The sequence below is a fragment of the Macrobrachium nipponense genome, chromosome 33 (assembly GCF_015104395.2).
Source record: "Macrobrachium nipponense isolate FS-2020 chromosome 33, ASM1510439v2, whole genome shotgun sequence".
NCBI classification, from domain to species: domain Eukaryota; kingdom Metazoa; phylum Arthropoda; class Malacostraca; order Decapoda; family Palaemonidae; genus Macrobrachium; species Macrobrachium nipponense.
This window is the reverse complement of record NC_087219.1, coordinates 18741225-18767264: the sequence shown is the minus strand read 5'-3', so window position 1 is coordinate 18767264 and position 26040 is coordinate 18741225. Positions and strand designations below refer to the sequence as shown.

Sequence of the window (26040 nt, the reverse complement as noted above, 5' to 3'; positions counted from 1 at the left end):
AGATACCCAATCTCATAGTCAATTATTAAGGACTAAAATTCTTCGCTAAAATGAAATATGATCTTTATCTACTGACTCCTATTAAACTTATTGGGAGAATTATTATCACTAACTGACCACTCATTATTAATCCCGTATCTGACAAATATACTATCAAAAATTCCTCTAATGTCTATACAGCAAAATCCCTGTAATGTTTATACAGCTAACCTCCATCAAACATAATGTTGAATATCCCTTGTATCTTACGAATCCCAAGATAAATTCTACCTCCTTTCTTTAACAGAAATCCTATGTAAAGTTACCATAAAAAAAACGCTTAATCCCGATTACAAGTTTCCCTCGTAGGGAAAAATAATAATGATAATAATCCAACTCCAACTTTTCCCATTACAAAATGTATAAGGAGAAAAAAATATATAATTCAGCGCTTTTCCACATAAAACGTAGTATGTATCGTCACGCAAATTGCTGCTGCAACATATCAGTATCGACCCGAATTGACCCCTTAAATTCTTCCCCATGGAATGTCATCATCGACATCCCTGAAAACGGTGCAAACCTCTGAGTAATCAACTTTAAAAGAAAATATCAACAATCGGTCTCATCACAGCTTTGTCAGCATGAAGCCACCTGTGTATAGAACATGTGCTCAAATCGCACTATGGACTTGTCTAGTCAGACTCGTAAACTCGGAAATCATCATTCCTTCAAATGGCCCAAAGAATCATTTATTAAATCCTCGATGGGAATCCTCAATAAATTTTTACTGATACTATAGAACCACATTCCTCAAAAATTATCCTCAGGATCGTCGTTGTCATCTCAAGGGTACCCAAAAAATTGTCCTCGAAAACGTCTATTAGAAAAAACCACCAATTATAAAATATCCCCACAGGCTAAATCCTAAGCCATTTAACCACCGATGTACCTCAAATTAACTCACGATGCTGCCACATGTATATAAAACCCCGATAATCACCTAGTCGGGATACAAACAACAGAAAACCACAATTCAAGAATTATGCATAATAATTATATACCGCCAAATATAACCACTCCACTGGTGAATATAATCTCATAAAATACAACACCTTTATAGGACCCCATAGAATCACAATGCACTAGTGCCACCCCCCAAGAGCAATAACACCAAAAAGAACCACAATCACCACTTCCTTGTCTCGTAGAACCACAGATCATCACCAAAAATCAAAGCCACAAAAAAATTCACCACCAAAATAGCCACAAAAACTCAGCCCCAATAAACCAATACCACCAGGAATCACCAAACCACCACCCAGGACCTCTTATAATATTTCGCAACTTAACAGTAATTTCCCATATTTTTTCACCCCGTTTTCATCATGAAATAATCACTTCTGGTTTTGATGCCAAATCGCCGCAGTTTGCACATAATAAGAAGAATAGTAGAAGACTGAAAGAAAAAAAAAACGTTACATTAAACTGATTAATCACATTTCGTCATCAATTTTCAAAATCTGAAAAAAATGTAACTGCGCGAAGTTATTTTATTAACTACTACTACCACCAACCCTTTTCAATTTAGATATGTGAGCTAATTTCGACCGACCTGACTTTTCATCTAAGACTACAAATCTGTTTCCTGTCTTTTCCTTAATAATTCTAAAAGGACCTTCAAATTTCGGACCCAATTTGTAATTCAGTTCATTTCTCACATTGATTTCTAGAAATACATTGTCTCCAACAGCAATTTTAACATCTAATGATTTCTTGTTACTTCTTTCCACCGTAGCCTCGAGATTATGGCTGAGACAAGCACGTCTCTCCTTTGCTGTGGAAATTAATGCTTCGATTGTATCTTCTCCATGATGAGGTATGGTTAACAGATCAAATGTGCCTCGTGCTTGGCAACCAAACAATGCTTCAAATGGAGACATTTTAATGGAATCACGAACCATAGTGTTGATGTTATGTCTAACAACATCTATATATCTGTCCCAGTTTTTATCGTTTCCTCTTACATTCTTCCTGAGAGCTTCAAGCAATTTCTTGCTTGCTCGTTCACATAACCCATTAGCTTTAGGTTTGTATGGAATAATTGTTACTTTCTGTATTCCCATGACTTCTGCCAAACATTCTAAAGTCTTGTTTACGAATTCTCTGCCATCGTCGGTCAATAAAACCTCGGGTGAGCCATATCTGCAAATGATACCATTGAAAAATGCTATAGCTACATCTTCGGCTGTTTATGCTTAAGTGGAAAAATTTATACTATCCTCGTTAGTTCATCTATTATTACCAACAGGTACTTATTCGCATACCTAGATTCACAAAAATTTCCTAGGGTATCCATATGTATTCTCTGAAAAGGTCTACTTGGTATCAGATATGACCCTAATTTGCAGGAAGTTATCCTTGCGGGTTTGCAAGCATTGCATATTGTACAGTTTTTCACAAAATTTTCCACATCTTTCCCCATATTTTTCCATATATATTTAGCACGCACCTCATTATACGTTTTTTCTGTCCCCAAGTGTGGACTACCGAACCTGCAATGTACTATATCCAAAACCACTGGAATTAGGACTTTCGGAATTACGACCTGGGTCGTGTCTCCTTTACTTTCACTAGTCCTTAATTTATATTTAATTTTCCTGACCAACAGATTACCTTCTAATTCTTAACCTGAAAAAGGTAACTTATAACCTTTCCTGACTTATTCCCCTCTGAGAAACGCTTTTGCCTGCCTTTGCTCTATAAGACTCATATCCCATTGTATAGAATCACTAGTAACTAGCGTAACTTGAGATCCTTCCGTATTATAGAAATTTCTACTAAGGGTATCCACAGTTACATTTAATTTGCTTTCTATATATTTGAGTTTTACATCGAAGTCCCTGATAGTTAAGAACCATCGAGCTATTTTGGGTGACAAATCGGGTTTATTAAAAAAATCCAATAATGGCTTGCGGTCTGTAAGGACTTCTACTTATTCCCCATCAGTAGCATTTTAAAATGAACCAAACTTGATACTATTGCAAAGGTTTCTTTATCTACGGTAGCCATTGATCTCTCATTGCTCCCCTTTGTCCTAAATTTCCAGCTATAAAACGCGATGGGATTGAACCTCCCATCGAATTTTTGCATATGGCAAGCACCTATACCCTCTTGACTGGTATCAGTCACTAATGTAAATGGTTTGCTGAAATCTGGAAATTTCAGAACTGGGGGATTCATTAACGCGTCCTTAAGTTTTTGAAAACTCACTTCTTGCGGTTCTCCCCAATGAAATTGAATGTCTTCCCGCAACACATCTGTTAGAGGAGCTGCTATGTTAGAAAATCCTTTCACAACCTTACAAAAAAATCCTGCCATCCCTAGGAATGATTTAATTTCTTTCTTTGAATTCGGGGTACAAAAATCTGCTATTGCTTTGACTTTATCGTCATTTACTGTAACCCCTTCCTTGGATATGACATGACCTAAATATGAGATTTGCTTTTTCAAGAAGAAACAATTAGCTAGCTTAATTTTCAATCCTGCTATCCAAAGTCTCCTAAATACTTCCTTAAGCACTTCTAGGTGTTGCACAATCGAGTCTGTTGCAATTAACATATCACTCATGTACACAAAAACAGTTTTACCCAATTACCTGTGCAAAACTGTGCTTACCAACCTGGTAAAGGTTATCGGGCTACCCGATAAACCGAACGGCATCCGCGTAAATTCACAGCGTCCCTTGGCACTGAAAAGGCAGTATATTCCTTACTATTTTCACTAAGAGGCACCTGCAAAAAAACCCTGCGCTAAATCAATTGAGCTATAAATATTATGTCCCCCAATGTCTACAAAAAGATCTAGTATGCATGTGATTGGGTAACGGTCAGGAATTGTCTTTTCATTCAAATGTCTAAAATCGACGCTTACTCGGACAGAACCGTCCTTCTTAGGCACTGCTAACAAAGGAAAGTTGTATGGAGACGCACTAGGTCTAATGATTCTTTCCTCTTCCCATTTACTGACCTCTTTTTCTACCTGTTCTCTGATTTTGAAAGAATGCGGTATGCAGGAATAAAAATGGGTTTTGTACCTTCTTCTAAGTTTAACTTATGTTCTAACACATTAGTCAATCCCAGTTTATCCCCTCGTAAAGCTACGTGTCCCCAAATTCTGCCAAAAGCTCACTAACCGCTTCTATATACTCTTTATAATCCGCATTAGCTAAATGTTCTCTAAATATTAACTTCCTTGATTGTATTTCTGCCTCTGAAAACTCAGTTATCCCCTCTACAATAGCCACTGAATCACTGTCATTACTCCAATCTTGGAGGTCTACCACATATGTATTCTTCTGCTATTTCCTAACTGTATCATTACAGTTCAGTAATTCTACCCATGTAACACCAGTGTTTAATACACTATTAACTGATGCAGTGCTAATAACCCCTCTTAGTTTCTCGCTGCCCTCAATTACGCATACTTCCGTGGGTTTTTTCACTTCCTTCAATTTGACTTTTACCATAGTCTTTGAACCTGGTGTTAAAATAACATCCTCTGATAAAACACATTTATATTTGTGGTTAGTACCTCCCTGTTCTACGATCCCATAAATATCACCGCCCGTGGTTCTCATTGCATCCACCAAGATCCCATCGTTAGTATCAGTAATAATATCAGTATTAGTATCAGTATTAATATCAGCATCACCATCCATAACGCCATTGTTAAACCCGCCAAAATTGATACCACCGTGACCCTCAATATCCTGTTTAATATCTCTGCAGTTATTCCCTGCATCATCAGTGTAGGTTTTGGTATCACCACTCCCCATATCCCTGGTATCATTACCATTAGCACCACCAAAAGCACCCCTATTTTCAGTATTCCCCATATCCTCAGTTTCACTTGCGTCCTCATAAGGGATAAAAACACTGGGTATTCCAACCGTTATACCACTAGCACCTGTATGGACCGATATCTTGTGTCTTCTACATGCAAGATGGCCCAGCAAAATTCTGTTGCCCAACGCAACCCCTTTTATAACCAAAAATGGTTCTATTAACACTCTATCACCCAGAGTAAATTGTATTCTAACAAAACCCAGGGTGTTTAATCTATGGGCTTGCACATCACACACCGTCTCCGTTAAGGGTTATAAAGGGGATTGCGAGAACATGGATTGATACAGACTATGGGCCATTAAAGTGATAGATGCGCCGGTGTCTATAAAGATCGGGATATCCACATCCTCCACTGTTCCATATACTATCGGCCTGGACTCTGGGGCATCCCCTACGAGACCACAATGGCACGTACAAATCATCAGTACCCTTTTTGTTGATCAGCTTTCAAAAAATTTTGCCGATCCCTTTGCCCTTTTAAGTGATCTGCCTGGGAAGTTCTCGTATCGTAACTCCCAAATTTCTGAGGTGTAGGTCTCCCATCTCTCCGTATATGAGACAGACAAGCCTGCCAACAGTGATCCACACTTTTGCATATTCCACAATATTTGACTCTACATACTTTCTTTGTGTGCCCTGGTTTATTACAACTGTAGCAACGCGACTGCTGTTGCCTTTGATCGATTGATCCTCTCTTATATTCCACTTTTGCACACAAAAGGGGAGATGGAAATTCTGTGTCTCTTTGTATCGTATTTCTCGGATCAGTCCCATTAAAAAATGTACTAGCCACCGTGGGACATTTGAACATATGTTTCTGAATTTGGGCATAAATTAGTTCCTCGTCTGATGTAGGTTCAGTCTTTTCATCAAAACTGCCTACAATTGCGTCTGGGACATCGTGTAGGAGCAATGCGAAATGCATCAATTTATGTAAATTGTCAAGTGATACATTATTCCCATTTACCCATTTGGAATTTTTCAATTTCTGTATCCATTCTCCTGCTGAGTCAAAAAGTTTTGAGCTATGCTCAATAAAGCTTGTTGTGCCTTTTCGAATTTTGTACAGCCCTCTTAAATCTCTTACCATATCACATGTTCTTTTGAGCCATAAGCTGCTCTTAAAATGCTTGTAATTCGGTCTATGACCGACATTTTGTGTACTGAAAACTATGGCATCTAAATGACAAATCCCCTTTATTGAAATCTAACAAGGCTGTAAGGACAACGCTTTTTCCCTATTTTCATTGTAACCAATCATCAAGTCGCGTTGTTCTTACTTCCGTCTGATAGAGCGTTCCGCGGCCTTTTCGCCGATGTATAACACTTGCAATTCCATTATTTGTACGCCTAATTATATCTAAATGAATGTCTGTAAGAAAACACAAATTTACCGTCTCGGAGTCATTTTTGTTTGCTGTGCGAGACTGCACTACATATCCGTCCACACCGGTCTATGTCAACTCAGTTTGTCTGTAAATAAATTATCAGTACCCAGCTACCTGTCTTAATCTCTGGTCCTCACAAGGCTTTTGCCTCTGTGAACGCCTCTGTATCATCCTTAATTCCCTTGGCGTTTAAATAGGTATTCACCCCCTCAATAAAAATTTGCACTGGTTGGGACAGAACGCCATCAACATTGTCTCAAAAAGGGCTAACTCCTGCATTTATGTTTCTTATTTTGTGCACCAGTGTCCGGCTTGTATTTGCGTCGGCCATTTAGCTTTCTTTATGATAACTCTTATGCTTTAGGATTCGCCCCGACCTCAGTAACATTGATGTATATATGTGCACACAAACCACCAACCCAAAATTAATAATATATCATTCACCAATAAAAAATAAAATAAACATGCACCAACCCAACAAACCACTATTTGCAACTAGCTGCTTCTCAGGTCCAAGGTTAATCAGCTGATTTAACTGTTACAAGGTCACGTTGGTCTATAAAAAACAGGAAGAAGCTAACGAGAGAAAGAAAATGTATCTCAAACCAAAATCTGATGCGTTAGCACAACTGTTCACCCAGACGCCTCTCTCTCTCTCTCTCTCTCTCTCTCTCTCTCTCTCTCTCTCTCTCTCTCTCTCTCTCTCTCTCTCATGCCACGCACAAAATCGAAACTTTTAATACCATTTTTCTAATGCATTTCAATACATCAAAATAAAATACTCTTGTGAGCAAATTAACACCAATAAAAAAAAAATAAAAAACTTACACACTCATGTCTTCATAGGTCCGAAGTCAGTACCCAGCTACACTTGCAACCACACATAATTAATTCCCATTATGATACAAATTCACTTCCCCCCTAGAAACACAGGAACATGTCTTTACAATAAACAGCAACTAAGATCACTGCCAGCGGAAGCTACATGGCTTAAATCCTGACTGTTGGCTAAATTCCCACTTCCCCCCAAAATATGCCTAACCTATCTAATTCTAGTCTCTTTGGAGGCGTTACCTATAGGCTTGAATGTACCTTTTAACCGCTAGCCACCAAAAATCTCTAATGAGGAAAATCTCTAACGAGGTCAAATGACACTCGTTTAAACAAATGAAAAAAAAAAAACATTTAACTGGTAATGTAGCCTACCTTTCTCCTGTTGAATGCCATCTCTGGAGTTGGCTGAAAATCAGTTTCAAACTATGCCAATGTAAACTCTTGTGGTTACAAAAATATACTTTTTATTTCCCAAAATTAGCTAACATGAAAATGGAATAAAATTCATTAAACCTGACTCAAAAAGAAACTTTAAACTATCATATTCCTCTCAAAATCATATTTGAGTAAGTACCCCCTTTTCCCCTAAGTGTCCAAACATTCCTAGTTTATTAATAGTCAAAATTAGTCTAGAGAAAACCCATAAGGTGACTTCGAATCCATCTGAAATAAAGATACCATAATCATGACACAATAAAACATTAAAGTTCGTCAATAAAGAATGTGTGCCGCACCTCACTTCCCTTTCTCTAGGACTCAAGTAATTGTCACTTCAAATGTTAACTATTTCAAAGTTTCTCATTCTACGGTACCTTGTCCAACAGACCTGCAACACCTCTTCTAGCGCCTCTTCTGTGGCCTGTTCCACACTCTATCAATCAAATTCATTGAGTCCCCCTTTGCAACTTTTCCCCTAGATTATATGCCATTTTCTGTTCGTTACGAACACACTCACTCACCAATTCGCACACAAGAGGCATGCACGCTCCATACATGAAACTCGTGATCTTCAAAATGCGTCACTGACCCCAATTGTGCGCCGGTAAGCTTTCCTGTTTGTTTGTTTTTTTCATTTCAACATCTTCGAGGAATCCAGTGTTTTGCATCTGTCTCTAACCGGCAAGAGCTAAGGTTATCAACCCGACTATTTAATATTATAGACTGTTACTGCTGCCTTTAAGATATTTATACCTGGAATTGTGATCTGTAAACCAGTACTATATGTAGTTCGATGGTCTTCCACCAGGGCAGTGCTGCAGAGCCTTGTGGCCATCTAGAAAGGTCTGGTGGCCCACAAATTGAACGAGGGATTAGTGCGATTGCAAATTTTTTCAACCTTTAATGTTTAATTAGTAGGTGTTTAGCGAATGTTTAGGGTTTAGTGAGTAAGTGTTTAATCAATGTTTGTGAGAGTGTTTAGTCAATGCTTAGTTTTGGGTTTAGTGAATGTTTAGTGCATAAGTATTCAGTGAATGTTTACTGAGTGTTTAGGATTTAGTGAAAGTTTCGTGAATGTTCTTGAATGTTTATCGTGTAAGTATTCATTGAATGTTTAATCAATGAGTCTTTAGGGCTTGAGTGAAGGATTTTTTAAAATTACTGCTTGCGAATGTTAGTTTAGTGAATATTTAGTGTGTAAGTATTCAGTGAATGTTTTGTGAGTGTTTAGGGTTTAGTGAATGTTTTGTGGGTAAGTGTTTAGTGAGTCGTTTACGGTTTAGTGAAGGTTTGGTGCATGTTACTGTTTAGTGAATGTTTAGTGTGTATTTAGGGTTTAGTGAATGTTAGTGCTTAGCAAATGTTTATTGTGTAAGCATTCAGGGAATATTTAGCGCTGAATGTTTAGTGTGCAAGTATTCATTGAATGTTTATGGTTTAGTGAATACTTAGTGTTTAATGAGTGTTTAGGGTTTAGTGAATGTCTAGTGTGTAAGTATTCAGTGAATGTTAAGTGAGTATTTGGTGAAAGTCTTGTGAATGTTAGTGGTTAGTGAATGTTTAGTGTGTAAGTGTTTATTGAGTGTTTAATGAGTGATGAGTGGATATTCATTCATTGTTTAGTGTTTAATGAGTTTTGCAAGGGTTTGGGGGGTTTTTTGGGTTTAGGTTTTTTGTTGTTTGTTTTGGTTTTTTATTGTTGGGTTTTTTTTGGGTTGGCGCAGGTTTTAGATGTTTTGAGCATTTAGAGTTTAGTAAGTATTTACTGTTTAATGAGTGTTAAGGGTTTAGTGAGTGCTTAGTGAATGTTTAGTGTATGGTTAGTATTTAGTGAATGTTTTGTGCATAGTGAGTGAGCGCTTAGTGAATGCTCACTGATTGTTTAGTGTTTAATGAATATTCAGGATTAAGTGAGTGTTTAGTGAATGTTTACCGAGTGTTTGGGGTATAGTGAGTATTTAGTGAGTGCTTAGTGTTTAGTGAATGCCTAGTGAGTGTTGAGTATTCAGCGAGCTTTAGGGTTATTGAGTGTGAGTGTATTGTGAATGTTAGTGTTTAGTGATTGTGCATTACTGTTTAGTTAGTACCTAGTAACTGTATGCAAAGAAAGTCCTGTAATTTACAGGAACCATTTATGCTATACACTGCTTAGATCCAACAGCAGATGCTTAGGCCTAGAGACCACAATGGCTGGAGTGCTTAGGCTAACCTGGTTTTGTAAGGTAATTTTTATGTGAAATTGGCTCCAGTGATATATATTTAATAATAATGATAATAATAATAATAAGAAAGGGATTTTGAATCCAATTAAACCAACCTTCACTTTACACATGCTCGGTAATTTACCACTTATTTTACAAATAATGTTCTGTGCTTTCTATCGCCTCTTGATGGCCGAGTGCACAAGTCACTGATTCCTCATAGCATCCCAGAAAGATATACGTAGGTTCGAATTCTGGTCAAAGTCCCTGAACTTATGGTACTAAATTCCCTTTTGGTGTTAATTACTCCATAAGTGTGATAAATTATTATTATCAGTCATTATTGGAAATCTTTATATATATATATATATATATATATATATATATATATATATATATATATATATATATATCGTCTTGGGGTACTACTCTGGATTTGTGAGTGAAGGGACTTAGAGAGAGTGAGAGAGAAAGAGCTTGCATGCCATTAGCTGATTAGGGGAAGAGTTAAAAAAAAAAAACATTGGTTTATTCATGTATACAGGCTTACTTTTTCTTGGTTTCTAAGGACGAATAAGTATAAAGTGACATAATACTCTTGGAAAGTAGCTTACTTTAGAAGATCAAGTTTGTCATTCAACTTTTAAAACTTCTAAAATGACGAATAGGCAAAACATACGTGGCAAATAGACTCAAGTTTTAGGCCTACTACGATAAAGAGAATCGTTACGAAAAACGCTAAGTAGGAAATATTTGGATAAACAGACGCAAATGGTAGTACTACGGGCAAAAATGAGCTTTTGAAATGTAAAGGAACCTTCACAAAAAAATATTAAGCGAGAAGCATTCGAGATTATCCTCAAACTAACGAAACAATCACCATTACAGAATCTCCGGAGACATCCAACTTTACCCCTCTTCTTCTTGTCAATCGACGATGCACTGGAGGGCGACGAGCCGCCGACCCCTAAGAAGGATATTATTCGTCCTCGTCACCTGGGTCGCCGTCTCTTCCCAAGTAGCATGTTCGGCTTCCGTGCTAGTCCCTCTGGTATACCCGAAGGGGTGCGTGGAGAGCGGCCCCATCCCCGAGCCCATCGGCCCAGCTGTGGTAACTTACTCCACGACGAACCTCGCTGCCGCCAGTTACCCGGTCAAGTCGACCTTCATGTGTGCGGCCATCGCCAAACAAATGAAAGCACTTATTTACGCATATGATTTTAAGTACATATTGCTTCACGTAATGTGTTCTTCCGGTGTCTACTTAACCGCGCAACATTATATACTGTCTCTCTCTCCATTTTCCTCCGTGGAATGACCTTTATATATTATTATATATAATATTAATATATATATTATATATATATATATATATATATATATATATATAATATATATATATTATATCTATATAGATATATATATATATATCATACATCAACAAAAAGCGCCCATAAAAACGCCAAAATGTAGAAAATAAATACTATATTTCAGAGACCAAACTGTCTCTCTCTTCAGGTAGGGGATAAATGAGAAAAGTTACAGAAAAAGCGGTATTTATACCAAGAGGTCACTTGTCAGCTGTTTAGTCACCCCTGTTGACAGTTTCTCTTTAATCTTCTTAATCGCTGGTTGAAGGCAGATTTTATCCATCATATCTGCATCCTAAGCACCCTTTGAGATATTCATTGTGTTTTTTTCTTTAATCAAAGCTGATTTTACCATCTCATATTTGAACTGACAATTGCTGCCATAAATTATACACGAATCCTAGTTTATTCTGTGATTATGGTTATTTATATGGTTAAAAATAGCTGCGCTCTGTTGTCCATACCTAACTGCATAATGTACTTGATGCAGTTGTCACTTGAACTGACAATTATTGTATTGATATAGTTTAAATAAAACCTGTGTAATGGCTCTAAATGAATGTGAACTTACCATTAATCAACAACAATTAATGTTAGAGCGCTTTTTATGCTGTATTAATCTCTGGGGAGGGATATTCCTGTAAAATCAATGTAAAATTGATCACAGTCGAGGCAAAGGGTTTCATGTACTCCTGTGTCTTTGGGGATTACGTATTGTTGGACATTAGTCAGGGATTTGGCTTAGGTATTTGGATAGGTAAAAGCAAAAGGGTTAGAGTTTCTGATTGTCTGTGTCAATGTCTTAATCCTGTCTTGGTGTGGAATTTTTGTTTTTATTCTGTTGTTAGGCATGTCTCTGGTCTTGTTTTGAAGGGGATAGTAGTAGATTGTTTTTACTTTATGAATCACTTTTTCAATGAATGTCCAGGATACATTGAAGATGACAGTTGCTTACAGATTAATTCAGTCTCCTTTAACCAGGAGATATGGGGAACAAATCCTTAATGCTATTAATAATGAATTGCTGGCTACACCAAATACCCTAGCTAAATCCCTGATTAACATCCAGCAAAAGTCAATCACCAAAGACACAGGAGTATATCAATTATGCATTGGTTTTACAGGAAAATCACTCCTCCAGAGATTAAAATGATACAAACGTTTAGCTAGGTATGGACAACAGAGTTCAGCTATTTTTAACCACATAAATAACCATAATCACAGAATAAACTAGAATTGGTCATGTATAATTTAAAGCATTAATTGTCGGTTCAAAAGCCAGATGGTAAAATCAGCTTTGATTAAAGGAAGAAACGCAATGAATATCTCAAAGGGTGCCTGGGATTCAGATATAATAGATAAAATCTGCCTCCAACCAGCGATTAAGGAGATTATAGAGAAATTGTCAACCGGGGTGACTTACAGCTGACCTGTGACCTCTTGGTATAAATACTGCTTTTTCTGTAACTTTTCTCATTCATCCCCTACCTGAAGAGAGAGACAGTTTGGTCACTGAAATACAGTATTTACTTTCTACATTTTGGTGTTTATTATGGGCTCCTTTCATTACATGGAAGTCTGTTTTAACAAAATATATTTCAGTCATATTTATGCTATGTATATAAATAGGTATGTATGTATGTATGAGGAAAATTTAGCTTTGCAGAGTATTTTATCTGAAGATGATAAAGCTGAGATAACAAAGAATATCCCATTCATAGAAAAATTATAGAAAAAAAAAAAACTGACGAGATTTTATGGTGAAATAATACACAGTATTTATTTATTTTTCATTTGCCAACAGATGACAACTGCACACTCTATGGCGCCGGTACAGGACCCGCTCTCTTGGACGCTTTCTTCAGCTCCTCTGACATACCCTCTCCTAGTACCCTGGAAGAAGTGGCATTTTCGAAACCAACTTACTGCTCTTCTTCATACAATGCGTGAGTGAATGTTGTGGCCCATAAATGAAATAAGTTTTGTAGGCCTTACTATAAGCAAAAAGATATCAACTGCCCTTGGGGACTCTGTCCTATTTTAATATACATTCAGAGCCACTGTTTTTCAAGTGATACCACTGCTTTCAGAAGTCACTGTCTGTGATCTTTGATTCTCATTATGGTAGAATAGTAGACTGGGATCCCTCCTAGTATGGTGTTTTCACGTTGGATGGAACAAGTGGTTATACAGCAACGGGACCAACGGCTTTACGTGACTTCCGAACCACGTCGAGAGTGAACTCCTATCACCAGAAATACACATCTCTCACACCTCAATAGAATTCCCGAGAATTCTATTGAGGTATCATTATCCTTATGATATTTACAGCCTATTGTTTATGTTTTTACAGTCAACTCCACCGGTCTCGTACTAAACACGCCGCAAAAGGTGGATACATACCAGGGTTTAATTAATTTGGGGGTCACTTATCTTGGAGAGATCTGTAGGCTGATTGATGGATATGCCTTGGTTAATATAAAGCAGCCGTCCTCAACCGGGGTTCCGCAGGAATTCATGTTTTATTTAATTATTTGTTATTTATAAGTACTATATATTTTTCTTCGTTAAACATGGCGTGAGATATCGTAGTCCTATGATTTATTTTATTGTAACATATCGTGCGAGATTTTTTGCCTCTGTTGCACTAAAGACAATTATTACAAATGCTATATATATATATATATATATATATATATTATAATAATATAATATATATATATATATATATATATATATATATATGTGTGTGTGTGTGTGTGTGTGTGTTTGGAACCACTGATCTGAAGACCTGAATCAGTATAATGATATCATTGCTCATAGATACTTCACAGATAAAAAATTATCATCTTGCAACCAGAATTTTTTTTTTTTGGCACTACTCCAAAACATGGTAGGACACGCCCTTATATATGCAACCTGAAATGTCATCAATATGTCACTTAGCTGGATGCTGGGTATGCCATAGTCTCCTTTTCATATTGTCTTGTAAAAGTTAGTTCCTCGTTGGACGAGTGGTTTACGTGCTCGCCTGTCCATTCGGTAGTCCGAGTTCGACTCCCTGCTCTGCCAACGTGGAATCGGAGGAAATTATTTTTGGCGACAGAAATTTCTTTCTCGATATAATATGGTTCGGATCCCACAATATGCTGTAGGTCCCGTTGCTAGGTGACCAATTGGTTCCTAGCCACGTAAAAAATATCTAATCCTTCGGGCCAGCCTAGGAGAGCTGTCAGTCAGCTCAATGGTCTGGTTAAATTTAGATATACTTGACTTTTACAGGCCTCAGATATTTTTTTTTTTTTTTGTCCTCTTATTCTCACCAGGTATGTAAAGGAATTGGCTGTCGACGGTGTGATACAGACCTCCAGTATGTTCCATTCTTATCCTGGTTTGCAATTCGCATGGTGGATGGTTGACCTTCAGGCAGAGCGGACCATTCACCAAATACAGCTCTTCATGAGGCCTGACTGTTGTTACGAGAGGTTCGTTGATGTTGAGGTGCGAATTTGACGTTAACTCGTGGTTAAAGATATAGACTAATGCCTTTTTGACACGCCTGATAGTACATGCACATGCATCATTACACAATCGTTTTGTTTGTTTTGTTGTATGGTGTTATTACGTCGCATGGAAGTAGTGGTTATTCAGCAACGGGACCAATAGCTTTACGTGACTTCCGAACCACGTCGAGAGTGAACTTCTATCACCAGAAATACACATCTCTCACCCCCTCATGGAATGCCCGAGAATCGAACTCGCGGTCATCGAGGTGGCAGGTCAAGACCATACCTACCACGCCACTGAGGCGCTTTTACACAATCGTTAATCATGTATATAGTACATATGTATATACTCTTTTTAGTTGGCAGCATTCATTACTCACACTGCACACATGTGAAGGTTACCATCTTCATGTTATCATGGAAACTGCTTAAAATCACACGTATATTTCTGTTTGCGTTTGTATGTGCATGCGTGAATGTGACCCTTGTCACGGAGGTCAATGGTAGTTTCTGATAGCTAGATATGTCAATGGACAGTGCATCTTGGGGTTTTGAATGTGCCTAGGGGTTGGTGCTGATGGGAATAACTGCATGGTAGATCACCTGTTTAAGGAGGGGAAGCTGGGTGTTCTGACAGACGCTGAGCGAGACAGGATGAAGAGCAAAGGACGATGATATCTGAGTAAGTGTTTGCCCCCCATACACTGAACAATTGTCTGAACGATTGTCTTTATCGACCCACACACACACTTTTCAGACAGTAAGAACAATCTCCGCACCGATTTCAGTCTGAACAAAGACTTTGTCTCGAGAAGACATGGCATCATCTCTAGAAAGACGCGCTCGAGAACGTTATATCGGCAGATAAACTCATACATTGAACGATCTGTGTAGGACAGACTTGAGTCGCAAGCCAGCAACCTGGTCGTGACAGATTCCCACTGAGATCGTTCAGACACGAAGCTCCGCCCACTTTTGCATTCAGACAAGCCCATACACAGTGTTTTTGCGAACGATACAGACAGTCGTTCAGCCAGTCGTTCAGACAATCGTTCAGTGCATGGGGGCCTTAAATAGTCCAGGATGAGACAGAATTCGTTTGAAGAGACTGCCTTTGGGGGAGTCTGAATCCTGGCTTCATTAGATTCATAAAATATGAATAGGTGGCTGTGCTAGGTGATTTAAATGCAAAGGTAGGTTTCAGAGGACACATAGGGACTGTGGGCAGGTATGGATCTCCTGTGGAGAGAAATATACACAATTTCACTCTGGAAAGAAAACAGACATAAAGAATGTGGTTAGAACTACTAAGAATCTCCCTTTTCTTTGCCATAATTCATTCAAGCAGTTACTCTTCATAATTCAAAGATCTGTTACAAAGTAATGACTAAGTATGCCTTCTCAAAGTGATGTTTTAAAACATGGAGATTACCTTTCTCTCTCTCTCTCTCTCTCTCTCTCTCTCTCTCTCTCTCTCTCTCTCTCTCTCTCTCTCTATGCATTTGTTGATGTTTATATTTGTTCCCCATTTCTTGTCCTTCCTTCCTTCATTTAAACATACAAAAATATTCAGATTCCTGTGGCTGCTGCCTTATTCCTTCTCTTTGTCCATCGTTTGCCAGCATATTTATTGTTAGGCTGCATAATTATCTGCATGAATAAAGCTATAAAGTTATCCAGTCTCTTTATCTCTTCCACTGTCTTTGCTGCTGCTCATATCATGATGCCTGTGCTGATTCCCAGATCTGCATGGACATAACTAACCACTATTATTTCCCAGGTTCGCGTTGGCACAGTACTGAAGACAGACGGGGATTTTACCGCCTATACGCTGTTCGCGCCCTACAAAGGGCCGTATGCTATTGACCGAGGCTACCTTCTCTGCTCCCATTACTACGGCATCACTGGAAGATACGTCAGTATCAAGAAGATAGGCGCTGACACCAACCCTCTTCAGCTGGCTGAAGTTCGCGTTTTCGCAAGGATAGTCTAGTTTGAAAAGACTTTCCAGGCCCCTTGCTTCGTAGAATGGAAAGTCTATGTTTATGAGGCTTTTAGTGTTAAGAACCCATTTCTTTGTAGTCTAAAAAGTCTTTCTACGTCCCTTGCTTTGTAGAATGGAAAGTCTAAAAGACTTTCAACAAGAGACCCTTTCTTTGCAGAACGTAAAGTCTAAAAGACTTTCAACATGAAACCCTTTCTTTGTAGAATGAAAAGTCTAAAAGACTTCCCAAATCAAGAACCTCATTGTTTAAAATCATACTTTTCAGTAAGATTATGGTTTCAGCTTTCTTTTTTTATTAGTCTTCAGACATGTTTATCTACTTATAAGTAAGCATGCAATGTTTTGAGTTTAGTCCAGGTACTTTTCTTTAACTTGGAGAGAGAGAGAGAGAGAGAGAGAGAGAGAGAGAGAGAGGAGAGAGAGAGAGAGAGAACACAATTAATTTACTGCTCTGAAAGTTTGCAAGCTGTTTATTTTCCTCAGAAGCTGCCCAGAAAATTGATTCGTGTATTTAGGTGCACAACTCGATCTAATCGTAATCATATTCTGTTTACTGTTTAATTTTTACCTAACACTAAAAACTGGAATCAACATTATGCTCTCAGGACGCTGCAAACGATGCTCCACTGATCATAGTTTTTGTAAAAATTCTGCAGAGCTGATTGCCTGATTTCAGTCTATTATGTAACAAAATCACAACCACTCAACCTTCCGGAAAATGAAGTCATGTATCCTGTATTTACTGTCACAATTTTATAAACCAGTGTCGCTACAAGATGTCACAAACGATAGTTTAGCAGGAAGTGACTTCTTGGGTGACTGATAACAAAATTCTGTTGACGACTGTACTTGAAAGCACTTTCGTGGCTGACTGTGCTTGCTTTTGTTCAAAACTGTACTTGAATAGACTAACCGATGAGAGACAAGTCTTGACCCTGGCTATGCAAATTTTCGATATTCATTACACCATACGAAGAAGCCTATACGAAGGTTTAAATCTAAATGCTGATACCAAGTGAGCTTCTTTCGGGTGGATAGTAATGCAGAAATAGACAAGAAAGTTTCAGTGGAATTAAAAAGACTAAAAATCACATCTGTGTGCAGAGCTAACAGCGGAAGCCAGAGTATGATAACGACTTCGCTTATTGATAAAAAGTTTATCGGGGAATACCAGAAGGGGGGAAGGAAAAAACTACGGTCGTACACCAAAACGTACCCGAGTTGGGTCTAGCAATTTTTTTTTTCAACATGAGCTTTCTGACAGCAGTATATTTGTTTAAATTAAAATCCATGTTGTAAAATTTTCTATTTACATAACGACATTGTTCATCTTGTTTTATTGTCCTCCCTGTTTCTGCAGTGATAAAGCTCTTTTCTTCTTTTTCTTCTCCTCCTCTCCTGCTCCTGCTCCTCCTCCTCCTTCTTGTTCTTGTTCTTGTTCTTCTTGTTCTTCTTCGTCTTCTACTCCTCCCCCTCCTTCTTCTTCTTCTTCTTCTTCTTCTTCTTCTTCTTCTTCTTCTTCTTCACAGTTCGTTTATGAGGGCTGTGAATATTTACGAATACAACCCCAATGTCTGAGTTACTCGGAGCGATTTCGTAAACGAAGCGAATTCATAGAGATATGTATGACAGATTTCCCAGCGCGATCTGCATTTTCCGTGAACCCAAGACAGCAGCTGCCATCTGCAGGATATGCTGACGAACTGGGGATCTTCCAAGAATGGCGGTTCCTTCACACAAGAGGATGTCCTTCACGGATGAGAGCCCTCATAGTTAACGGAGAAATGACTAGATAAATCAACGAATGTGGATCGCAGATCCTGGAAAAAACACAGGCAGTTAAAGATAAGGGAGTTTGATGACAAAGATGTCTTGAGCGTAGAGAAACAAAGATGAATGTGCGCTGATTTTTGTACGTATGTTTACTATTGATGTTTGATCTACTCACTCTCAAAGCTTTCTTAGTTTCATAGTGTGTGTGTGTATGTGTGTGTGCGTACATGCGGGCGCGCATTACGATACACAACGGAAATGGTACTAGCATTTTCCTTAAAGAGTCTACGAGACGTATTGACGTGAAGTCTCTTAAGCAACAAAAAAACATGTTTTTATTGTTTTTATTATTATTGTTATTATTAATTCTGTTCCACACTTTCCCTTCTCCTTATTTCCTTCTTTCCCTCAGGTCTGGGCTAGATAAGGACAGTTGAACTGTCGAAAGCAATGTATCAGAGTTCAAGCATGAATTAAAAAAAAAAATGAACAACGCTAGGTGATGAGCATTGTTGTAAAATGATGAATGAATTTCAGTAATATTAAGAAGTATTTACTAGCATACAATTCTTTCATAAATAACAATATTCGTCATTATTTCATTCAAATTCAAACTCGAATTTATTTTTCACTCGTCAACAAACTTACTGTTTTCATGGCGGGAATTCAGAAGTCGTTGTTTATGGCAGGTCTGTACACAGAAACTGTCGTTTTCTCATGTGTCTGTGCACAGACACGCCTTTTTTTATTTATTTATTTTTTTTCACGATGTTTGTAGCCAGAGGTAATTGTCATCTTTAACGAGAGCACCTGAAAAAAAAAGATCTACATAAGGTCTGTTGGTTACTGGGACATTTCAGATACACACACACACCACAATATATATATCTTATATATATATATATCTATATATATATATCAATGTATATATAAATGTAGTATAGATACATACACACACACACACACACACACACACATATATATATATATATATATATATATATATATACTCTATATATATATATATATATACACTACATATATATATATATATATATATATATATATATATATATATATATAGTGGTTTCCAAACCCCGGGAGAATTCCCTCCCCCAGGGAGGAATTTCAGAGTCTCAGGGTGGGGAGGGGAGTTGTGACCACAGATTGGCAGACTCAAACTGTCTCTAAGACCACACAAAACGCAGTGCGCATTGGTCTGCACTACTGAGATGTCACGCTGGCCTTTCTCTCTGCTAGCTTGTTTCTTTGTGTTAGTATTTTACTGCTCATTATTTGGGAGGAGGAGGGGGAGGGAGTGACGAAATTCTGACATTTGGTGAAAGGATGCCTGCATCAAAAAAGGTTGCGAACCACTGTATATATATATATATATATATATATATATATATATATATACATATATATATATATATATATATATTACTGTGTGTTTTAAAATCTGAAGCTAAGTAAATCCCTTACTGATCTCAAGCGCTACTGAGGAAAGTGTTCGCTGTCTCAAACTTCATTTATTTAAGTAGATATAACAAAATATAGTTCTACATATAATTCACCGAAAAAGTTTCAGTTCATGAATCATAGAATTTCAAGTGGACGGTACAGAAGAACCATACTAAGTAGAGGTAGATTGGTATGGTATTAGCGTTCCACCTCGGTGGTCGCGGGTTCGATTCTCGGCCATTCCGTTGAGGAGTGAGAGATGTGTATTTCTGGTGATAGAAGTTCACTCTCGACGTGGTTCGGAAGTCACGTAAAGCCGTTGGTCCCGTTGCTGAATAACCACTGGTTCCATGCAACGTAAAAGCACCATACAAACAAAACAAACAAAATCTCACCCTTCAAAGAGTATACTTCAAGATAAAAAAGAATATTATGATTTTTAAAGACTAAAGATTCTTTTGCACATCAGTTGGTGAAACAACATGAGGGGAGATGAATGATTCTCATGGGAGAAGTAGCAAAGTGTTTGTTTGTTTGAATGGTGTTTTTACGTTGCATGAAACCAGTGGTTATTCAGCAACGGGACCAACGGCTTTACGTGACTTCTGAACCACGTCGAGAGTGAACTTCTATCACTAGAAATACACATCTCTAACCCCTTAGTGGAATGCCCGAGAATCGAACTCGCGGCCACCGAGGTGACAGGCCAACACCATACCGACCACGCCATTGAGGCGCTGAGAAGTAAAGTGACAGAAAGCATAACTGCTATGTAGACAGCGAAATGAGCAGGAGTGGTGCTGTCAACTGCAACTGAAATCGAGTTGTTATATGTGAAATTAATATAAAATCAATCTGCGCATAACATGAGATCTTAAATAGATAATCTGTTAACATTCCCTAGTGCCAGAAGCTACTTTAGGCCTCTGGAGTGAAAAGGGAAATGAGTGAAAGTTCTATAAAGGGTCAGGGTAAGATGGGAGAATATCAGTCTACTGTATCTCGTTAAAGCCATAACGATGGTGAGAGATATGAGATTCTATCGGGCTTCAGGAGAAGGGAAAGTTAGAGCAACAGGGCTGGAGGGTCGTCCTCCTGTGAACCAAACACTAATATGCTGTGGAAATAAGTCTGTGCACCAGTGTCTTAGGGAAGAACAATTGATGCAAACTCTCTAACTGAAAGTTGCCTTAAACCAACATTGCCAACTACTTTAGAGGTGTTAACTAAGGTAACATAAACACAAATAATATACTCATGGGCGACTGCAGCATATTTTCCAAGGGGGGGTGGGGGAGGGCAAATTTTACAACAAACACTTTTGACTTTTGAACTAGCAGGTTAATTCCAAAAACAGTATCAGCAGTTATATATACTATATGTATATATGTATATATACATATATACATACATATATATATATATATATATATATATATATATATAATATGTAGTGAGCAAGATGCAATAAAAAAATAAATACAGAATATTACATTGACTATTTTAAAATAGTTCCATATACTGTTCGACTGAAATAAAAAATTTCTTGAGAGAATGACGCAGTTATATACTGCATACAATATACATTATGATAAGGATACCCTTAATTTACTTAAACAAAGAAGGAAAACAAAGTTATGTAGTTATATACGTATATATATATATATATATATATACATAAAATTTTTCCATGATTTCAGGAGGGGCAAATGGCCTCCACCTTCCCCCCCCCCCCCCCATTGCTCCTGCATGCGGGGCCTATGAATATACACACAATGCAGTAAGTACTAAAATCCAGTACATTGTCTGTTGACCTATTCTTCAAAACCATTCATTCTTAACAGCTCACTAAAATATGAATCCAGTAGACATACCTCTTTGTATTTCCTGCAGACTCTTTTTCAGAGGTAAGGTCGACACCAGTCTTCTTGAATTCACTACCGAGCACCAATGCCCTTGAATCATGTTCTTGACCTTTCTTCATCCATGATAGTAAGAAATCAGCAGTGAAAGGTTTTAGTTACAAGTATGAACAACAACAGGCTTCAGATTCCTTTTGATGTAGTGCAGCTCACTTGGAGATAGAGACGCCTGTGCTAAATGCACTTGGTGCACGCAAGAACCAAGTCGCTTCACCACCCTCACTGCCCAGCTTGAAAATGTTCCTGTTATACCCGTCAAAGTTAGGATGACATTTGTCTTTGCAGGGCAAGGGACGTGTGGAACCATCTCGGGTGACAGGGTAAAAGGAAGATCAAGGTGTAAGAAGATCTCCTGAAGGTTAGTGCAGGTACAGAGGCTGTTGCTAAAGGCTGTTAGAGCACTGACAGAAGATATATGAATGTGTAAAGTGTGTAGACGAGACATTCCCTTCAAGAGCTGAACTTCTGCCTCGTCAAGTCTACCCCATAGTTCAACAATGCTTTTTATTTTGGAAAGTACATTGAGTAAAGAGGCTTGGTCTCTTTCTTGTTGGAGCCAAGAATACTCTGATGATGGAATGATGTAGACATCAGCACCTGTGCAGAAAGACAGAGCATCGACAACACTTTCAGAAATTCCTGCTGTAAGTGAGATGCTTTTAGGCTGAAACACGCGATTCTTGAGGAGAGTGCAGAGGGCGTTACTCTCATCAAGACTGTGAACAGGGAACTTGACTGCTGCTTCAGCATTTAATACTTTGCTCACAGCTTTTACCAGTGAGGCTTGCCATTTGCCCATACTGAGCAAACTCAGCCACGAACAATAGTCTTTGCTGCTGACACCGTTTGACATGAATAACTTTACTACATACTCTGAAAGATGCCTGTTTAAAATTTGTCTTCCTGACAAAGCACCACAAATAAACTTAGTTGTATCAAGGTATTTTCCACCAGTGTTCATGACTTTGTCAATGGAAAAAATATCCTGGATGCTACGTTTGCCAAATGAAATCCTTCTCCCAGAATCAAGTGAAGACGCAACTTTGCTAGCAGATAAAAACTCATGAAGGCAAGGGTGCAAAAATATTGGATGATGGTTGCATTTCCTTGGCGAATGTAAGCCAGAGCAAACTAGAAAAGGGGAGAAAGCTTCGGAAATTTCTCTTGAAAGGTGACTGACTTCTTTGCAATGGTCAAAGTTTACATTTGTGACACCATCTAAATCATTATCATTTGCAATTGGGTTTGCAGTCAATGAATAAAAATTTTCCATTTTAACTTTGACTTTATCCATAATTTCTGCTTTGAAGGCAGAATAATTTTCTGTGAGTACACTCTTCAACCTGGCACAACAATTTCCAAGGATAGCCTCTAACAGTTCTTGCAGAGAGGAAACGTCTTTCACAGCATAGGCATCCTCAAGCCACAGAAAGCACAGGTAAGACAAGGCAAAAGGGTAATATAGATCGCTTTCTTTCACCTTTGTATCCAGATCATCACTGAGTTGACTACAAAATTGTTCAATATTTGAGTTCCCCACAAGACCCTGGTTTCCTTTTGTTTGTCCAGCTGTGACGAGTGAAGAAGAATGATGCCGAGAAGCCAGAGGTACCCCATAACTCATCAATGGCCTTCTGCTAACAAAATGATCACCTTTTACTGTAGATCTCAGAGCTTCATCAAATCTGTTCAGAGCTTTGAAAGTATCGTGACAGTATTCCAGTAGCAGAGGCTTGTGCAGTGGCTCAATTGTCAATATAACTGGTCTAGAATGTCCAATTCTAAGGCAATGACTAACTAATGCCTGCTTCTCTGGTCTGGTTGTTACAAGAATTTTGTTCTTTCCCAAAGACTTGGCAAGTTCCTTTATAGCTTCAAGGGCTGAGGTGGTCATAGACAAGCTCGTATCGATGATGAAGAGCACTTTGAATTGCCGAAGAAGCGAAAAGATTTCAGCATCCTCAAGACCAAGTAGAGATCTAGGAAACATTTTCTTCAGATGGGGAATGAAAGACTTAGAAGTGATTTTCTCAGTTTCAAGATAGACTACCAAGTCAGTTCTCTGAATAAATCCAATCGCAGGGGCACCACTTTGCCAAAGGTCATAAAGATACTGAGAGAGGCAAGTTTTCCCAGATGCTATTGGTCCGGTTACAACCATGAATTTGGGAATGTTATTTCTAAACAGCTCCTCAACAGTCAATAGTTCATGGGTATCTGTTCTTCTTAACAATGAATATATCTTGTTCACACATAACGGGGTCCTTTCTTTGCCAAAGAGCCATTTGTTGATGTCAACCTGAGATGTTGCAAACCTTGGATTAAATGACATCACTTCTAGTTTACCAATAGCTCTTAGTCTGTCTTTTCTAACGTTTCTCTGGTCACAAAGAATTTTATGGTATTTTCTAAGGTCAGGATCATTCCAGTTGGATTTTACTATACAGCGTAATTCAAATACTATGTCGGGCAAAATATCTTCCTTTATGATAGATAAGTACAGCTCTTCCACTTCTTTTATATCCTCTTTCACTCTCTTGTATTTTCTAGTATCTCTTGTCAGAGAAATGTCGAGGAAGGCCAGTTTCTCTGATGAAGCATGAATTTTTGTCATATTAGAGGAAATTTCTTTCCTTAAATTCTCATTACATGTCTCACTACCCAATAGTTGTGCATGGCATGACTCCATCAGCAGAGACGAGTTGATCATAGTAATGCTAACTAAAGTTACCTGAAGTTCCGTTAAGTCAGAAAAAACTTTAGCAATCCTTCGTTTTATCTCCGTGGCTTCTTCTCTCAAGATTGTCAATTTTTCTTCCAACGCTCCTAAAGAATGCTGAACGATAGCATCTCGAAGCGTTTGTTGTTGGGCTAAGAGTTTCTGAAGGCACCTGTACAAGTGAACTTGATCAGGTAGCTGAGGTGGGGCATGACAAGACATCAAGGGCGCACGCTCTAATGCCTCTACCTGCTTTGCTACATCATGACCCATCCCTCTGAAAGCTCTCTTGAGAAGCTTGAAATTCAACAGAGGGCTGTATGACTCGAAAACCGGGCTTTTCCTCAAGATCCTCCTCTCACTAGCTGAGAAAATCTTCGCCATCAGGGAAGGCCTCCATCCTAACCCTTGACGACAATAGCTGTGCATATTTTTGTATCCTTTAGTTGCCCAGAGGGTGAGGCTCAGCACTACAACTAGGTAATTCACGAGTGCCTTCGTGGTGACGGTAGCTGCCTGAAAGTACTTTACTTTGAGCAGCTCAGTTTTTTCTTTGGTAGATTTACTTTTAGAACCGTAGCACTTTCTGTCACTCTCCTCCTTGAAGACGGCCATTGGAAATGCTCAAGAAACACTGGGCGATGACTGATGTCAGGCTGACCGCAGTTAGCAAGGTCACGTAGGAGTGTGGAAAGGCGCAACGACAACAAACACGGTCGCTTCGACGTTCGAAGGGAAACTCGCAAGAGGTTACAGCTTCTTTTCTGTGTCTCGGACGGATCACCAACTATCACCACAGTTGACTGAACGTGCTCAATTAAACGACTAAAAACAATGACCGCAGTCACTCCAGCGATAGGACGGAAGCCAAAAACAGCTGCCAGCTCAGCTTGGCTCGTATGTATCCGGTTGAGTGACAACGAGTCTCTACGTCTACGAGAACCGACTTCCGTAAGTGGCTGGGTATAATCACTCGAATGTGATAAGATAAGGAGCGTATCTCTTATCGCAGAGTGTACGTGCATTGCTGATTGCTGAAGGAGTTGAGTAACGGGACTCAGAAGAAAGTCGCTGGATTAAATCGCCGCTAAAAAAAAAATATCTTTGATTGTTCAGTTAATCTTGCGTTGACGGATATTCACATGAGGGAAAATACGACCGACTGATATCAGTTGAGTGAGTCATGCGCTTTTTTTAATATCATTATTACAAACTTTAAATATTGATGGATGAGGTCCATGAATAAATCTCGGGAAAGCTTATGATTTTTTAAAAACTGACTTTTATACGAATTTTTTGTTATTATTATTATACCGTTAACCTTGTATTTCAACTTAAGGACTTTTAGCATTTTCACTCAAACTTCTGTGATTTTTTATTAAGTTATATATATATATATATATATATATATATATATATATATATATATATATATATATATATATATATATATATACACATACACACACACACACACACACACACACATATATATATATATATATATATATATATATATATATATATATATATA

At 38.2% G+C, this 26040-nt stretch overlaps 1 protein-coding gene and 1 long non-coding RNA gene across 3 annotated transcripts in view; one reads left to right on the top strand and one right to left on the bottom strand.

Annotated features, from left to right (window-relative positions):
- LOC135202987 (uncharacterized) overlaps positions 1–17785 on the top strand; it is a 29960-nt gene extending 12175 nt beyond the window's left edge. The window contains exons 2-4 of one of the 2 annotated variants that reach the window (XR_010311843.1): positions 12922–13063; positions 14444–14618; positions 16404–17785. This is a non-coding gene — a long non-coding RNA (uncharacterized LOC135202987). The remainder of the gene's footprint in view (positions 1–12921; positions 13064–14443; positions 14619–16403) is intronic. The other variant, XR_010311842.1, reaches the window with a different exon arrangement.
- Positions 17786–17921: 136 nt separating this feature from the next.
- Positions 17922–25415, bottom strand: LOC135202986 (uncharacterized). The gene is made up of 3 exons (XM_064232526.1): positions 21740–25415; positions 19050–19211; positions 17922–18448 (listed from the first exon to the last, which is right to left on the bottom strand). The coding sequence occupies exon 1, from the start codon at positions 25119–25121 to the stop codon at positions 21882–21884; it is 3240 nt and encodes a 1079-aa protein (XP_064088596.1). The 5' UTR covers positions 25122–25415; the 3' UTR covers positions 17922–18448; positions 19050–19211; positions 21740–21881.
- Positions 25416–26040: the final 625 nt, after the last annotated feature.

Excerpts from the sequence above, each read along its gene's own strand:
- LOC135202986 (XM_064232526.1), bottom strand. The coding sequence starts at position 25,121 with ATGGCCGTCTTCAAGGAGGAGAGTGACAGAAAGTGCTACGGTTCTAAA.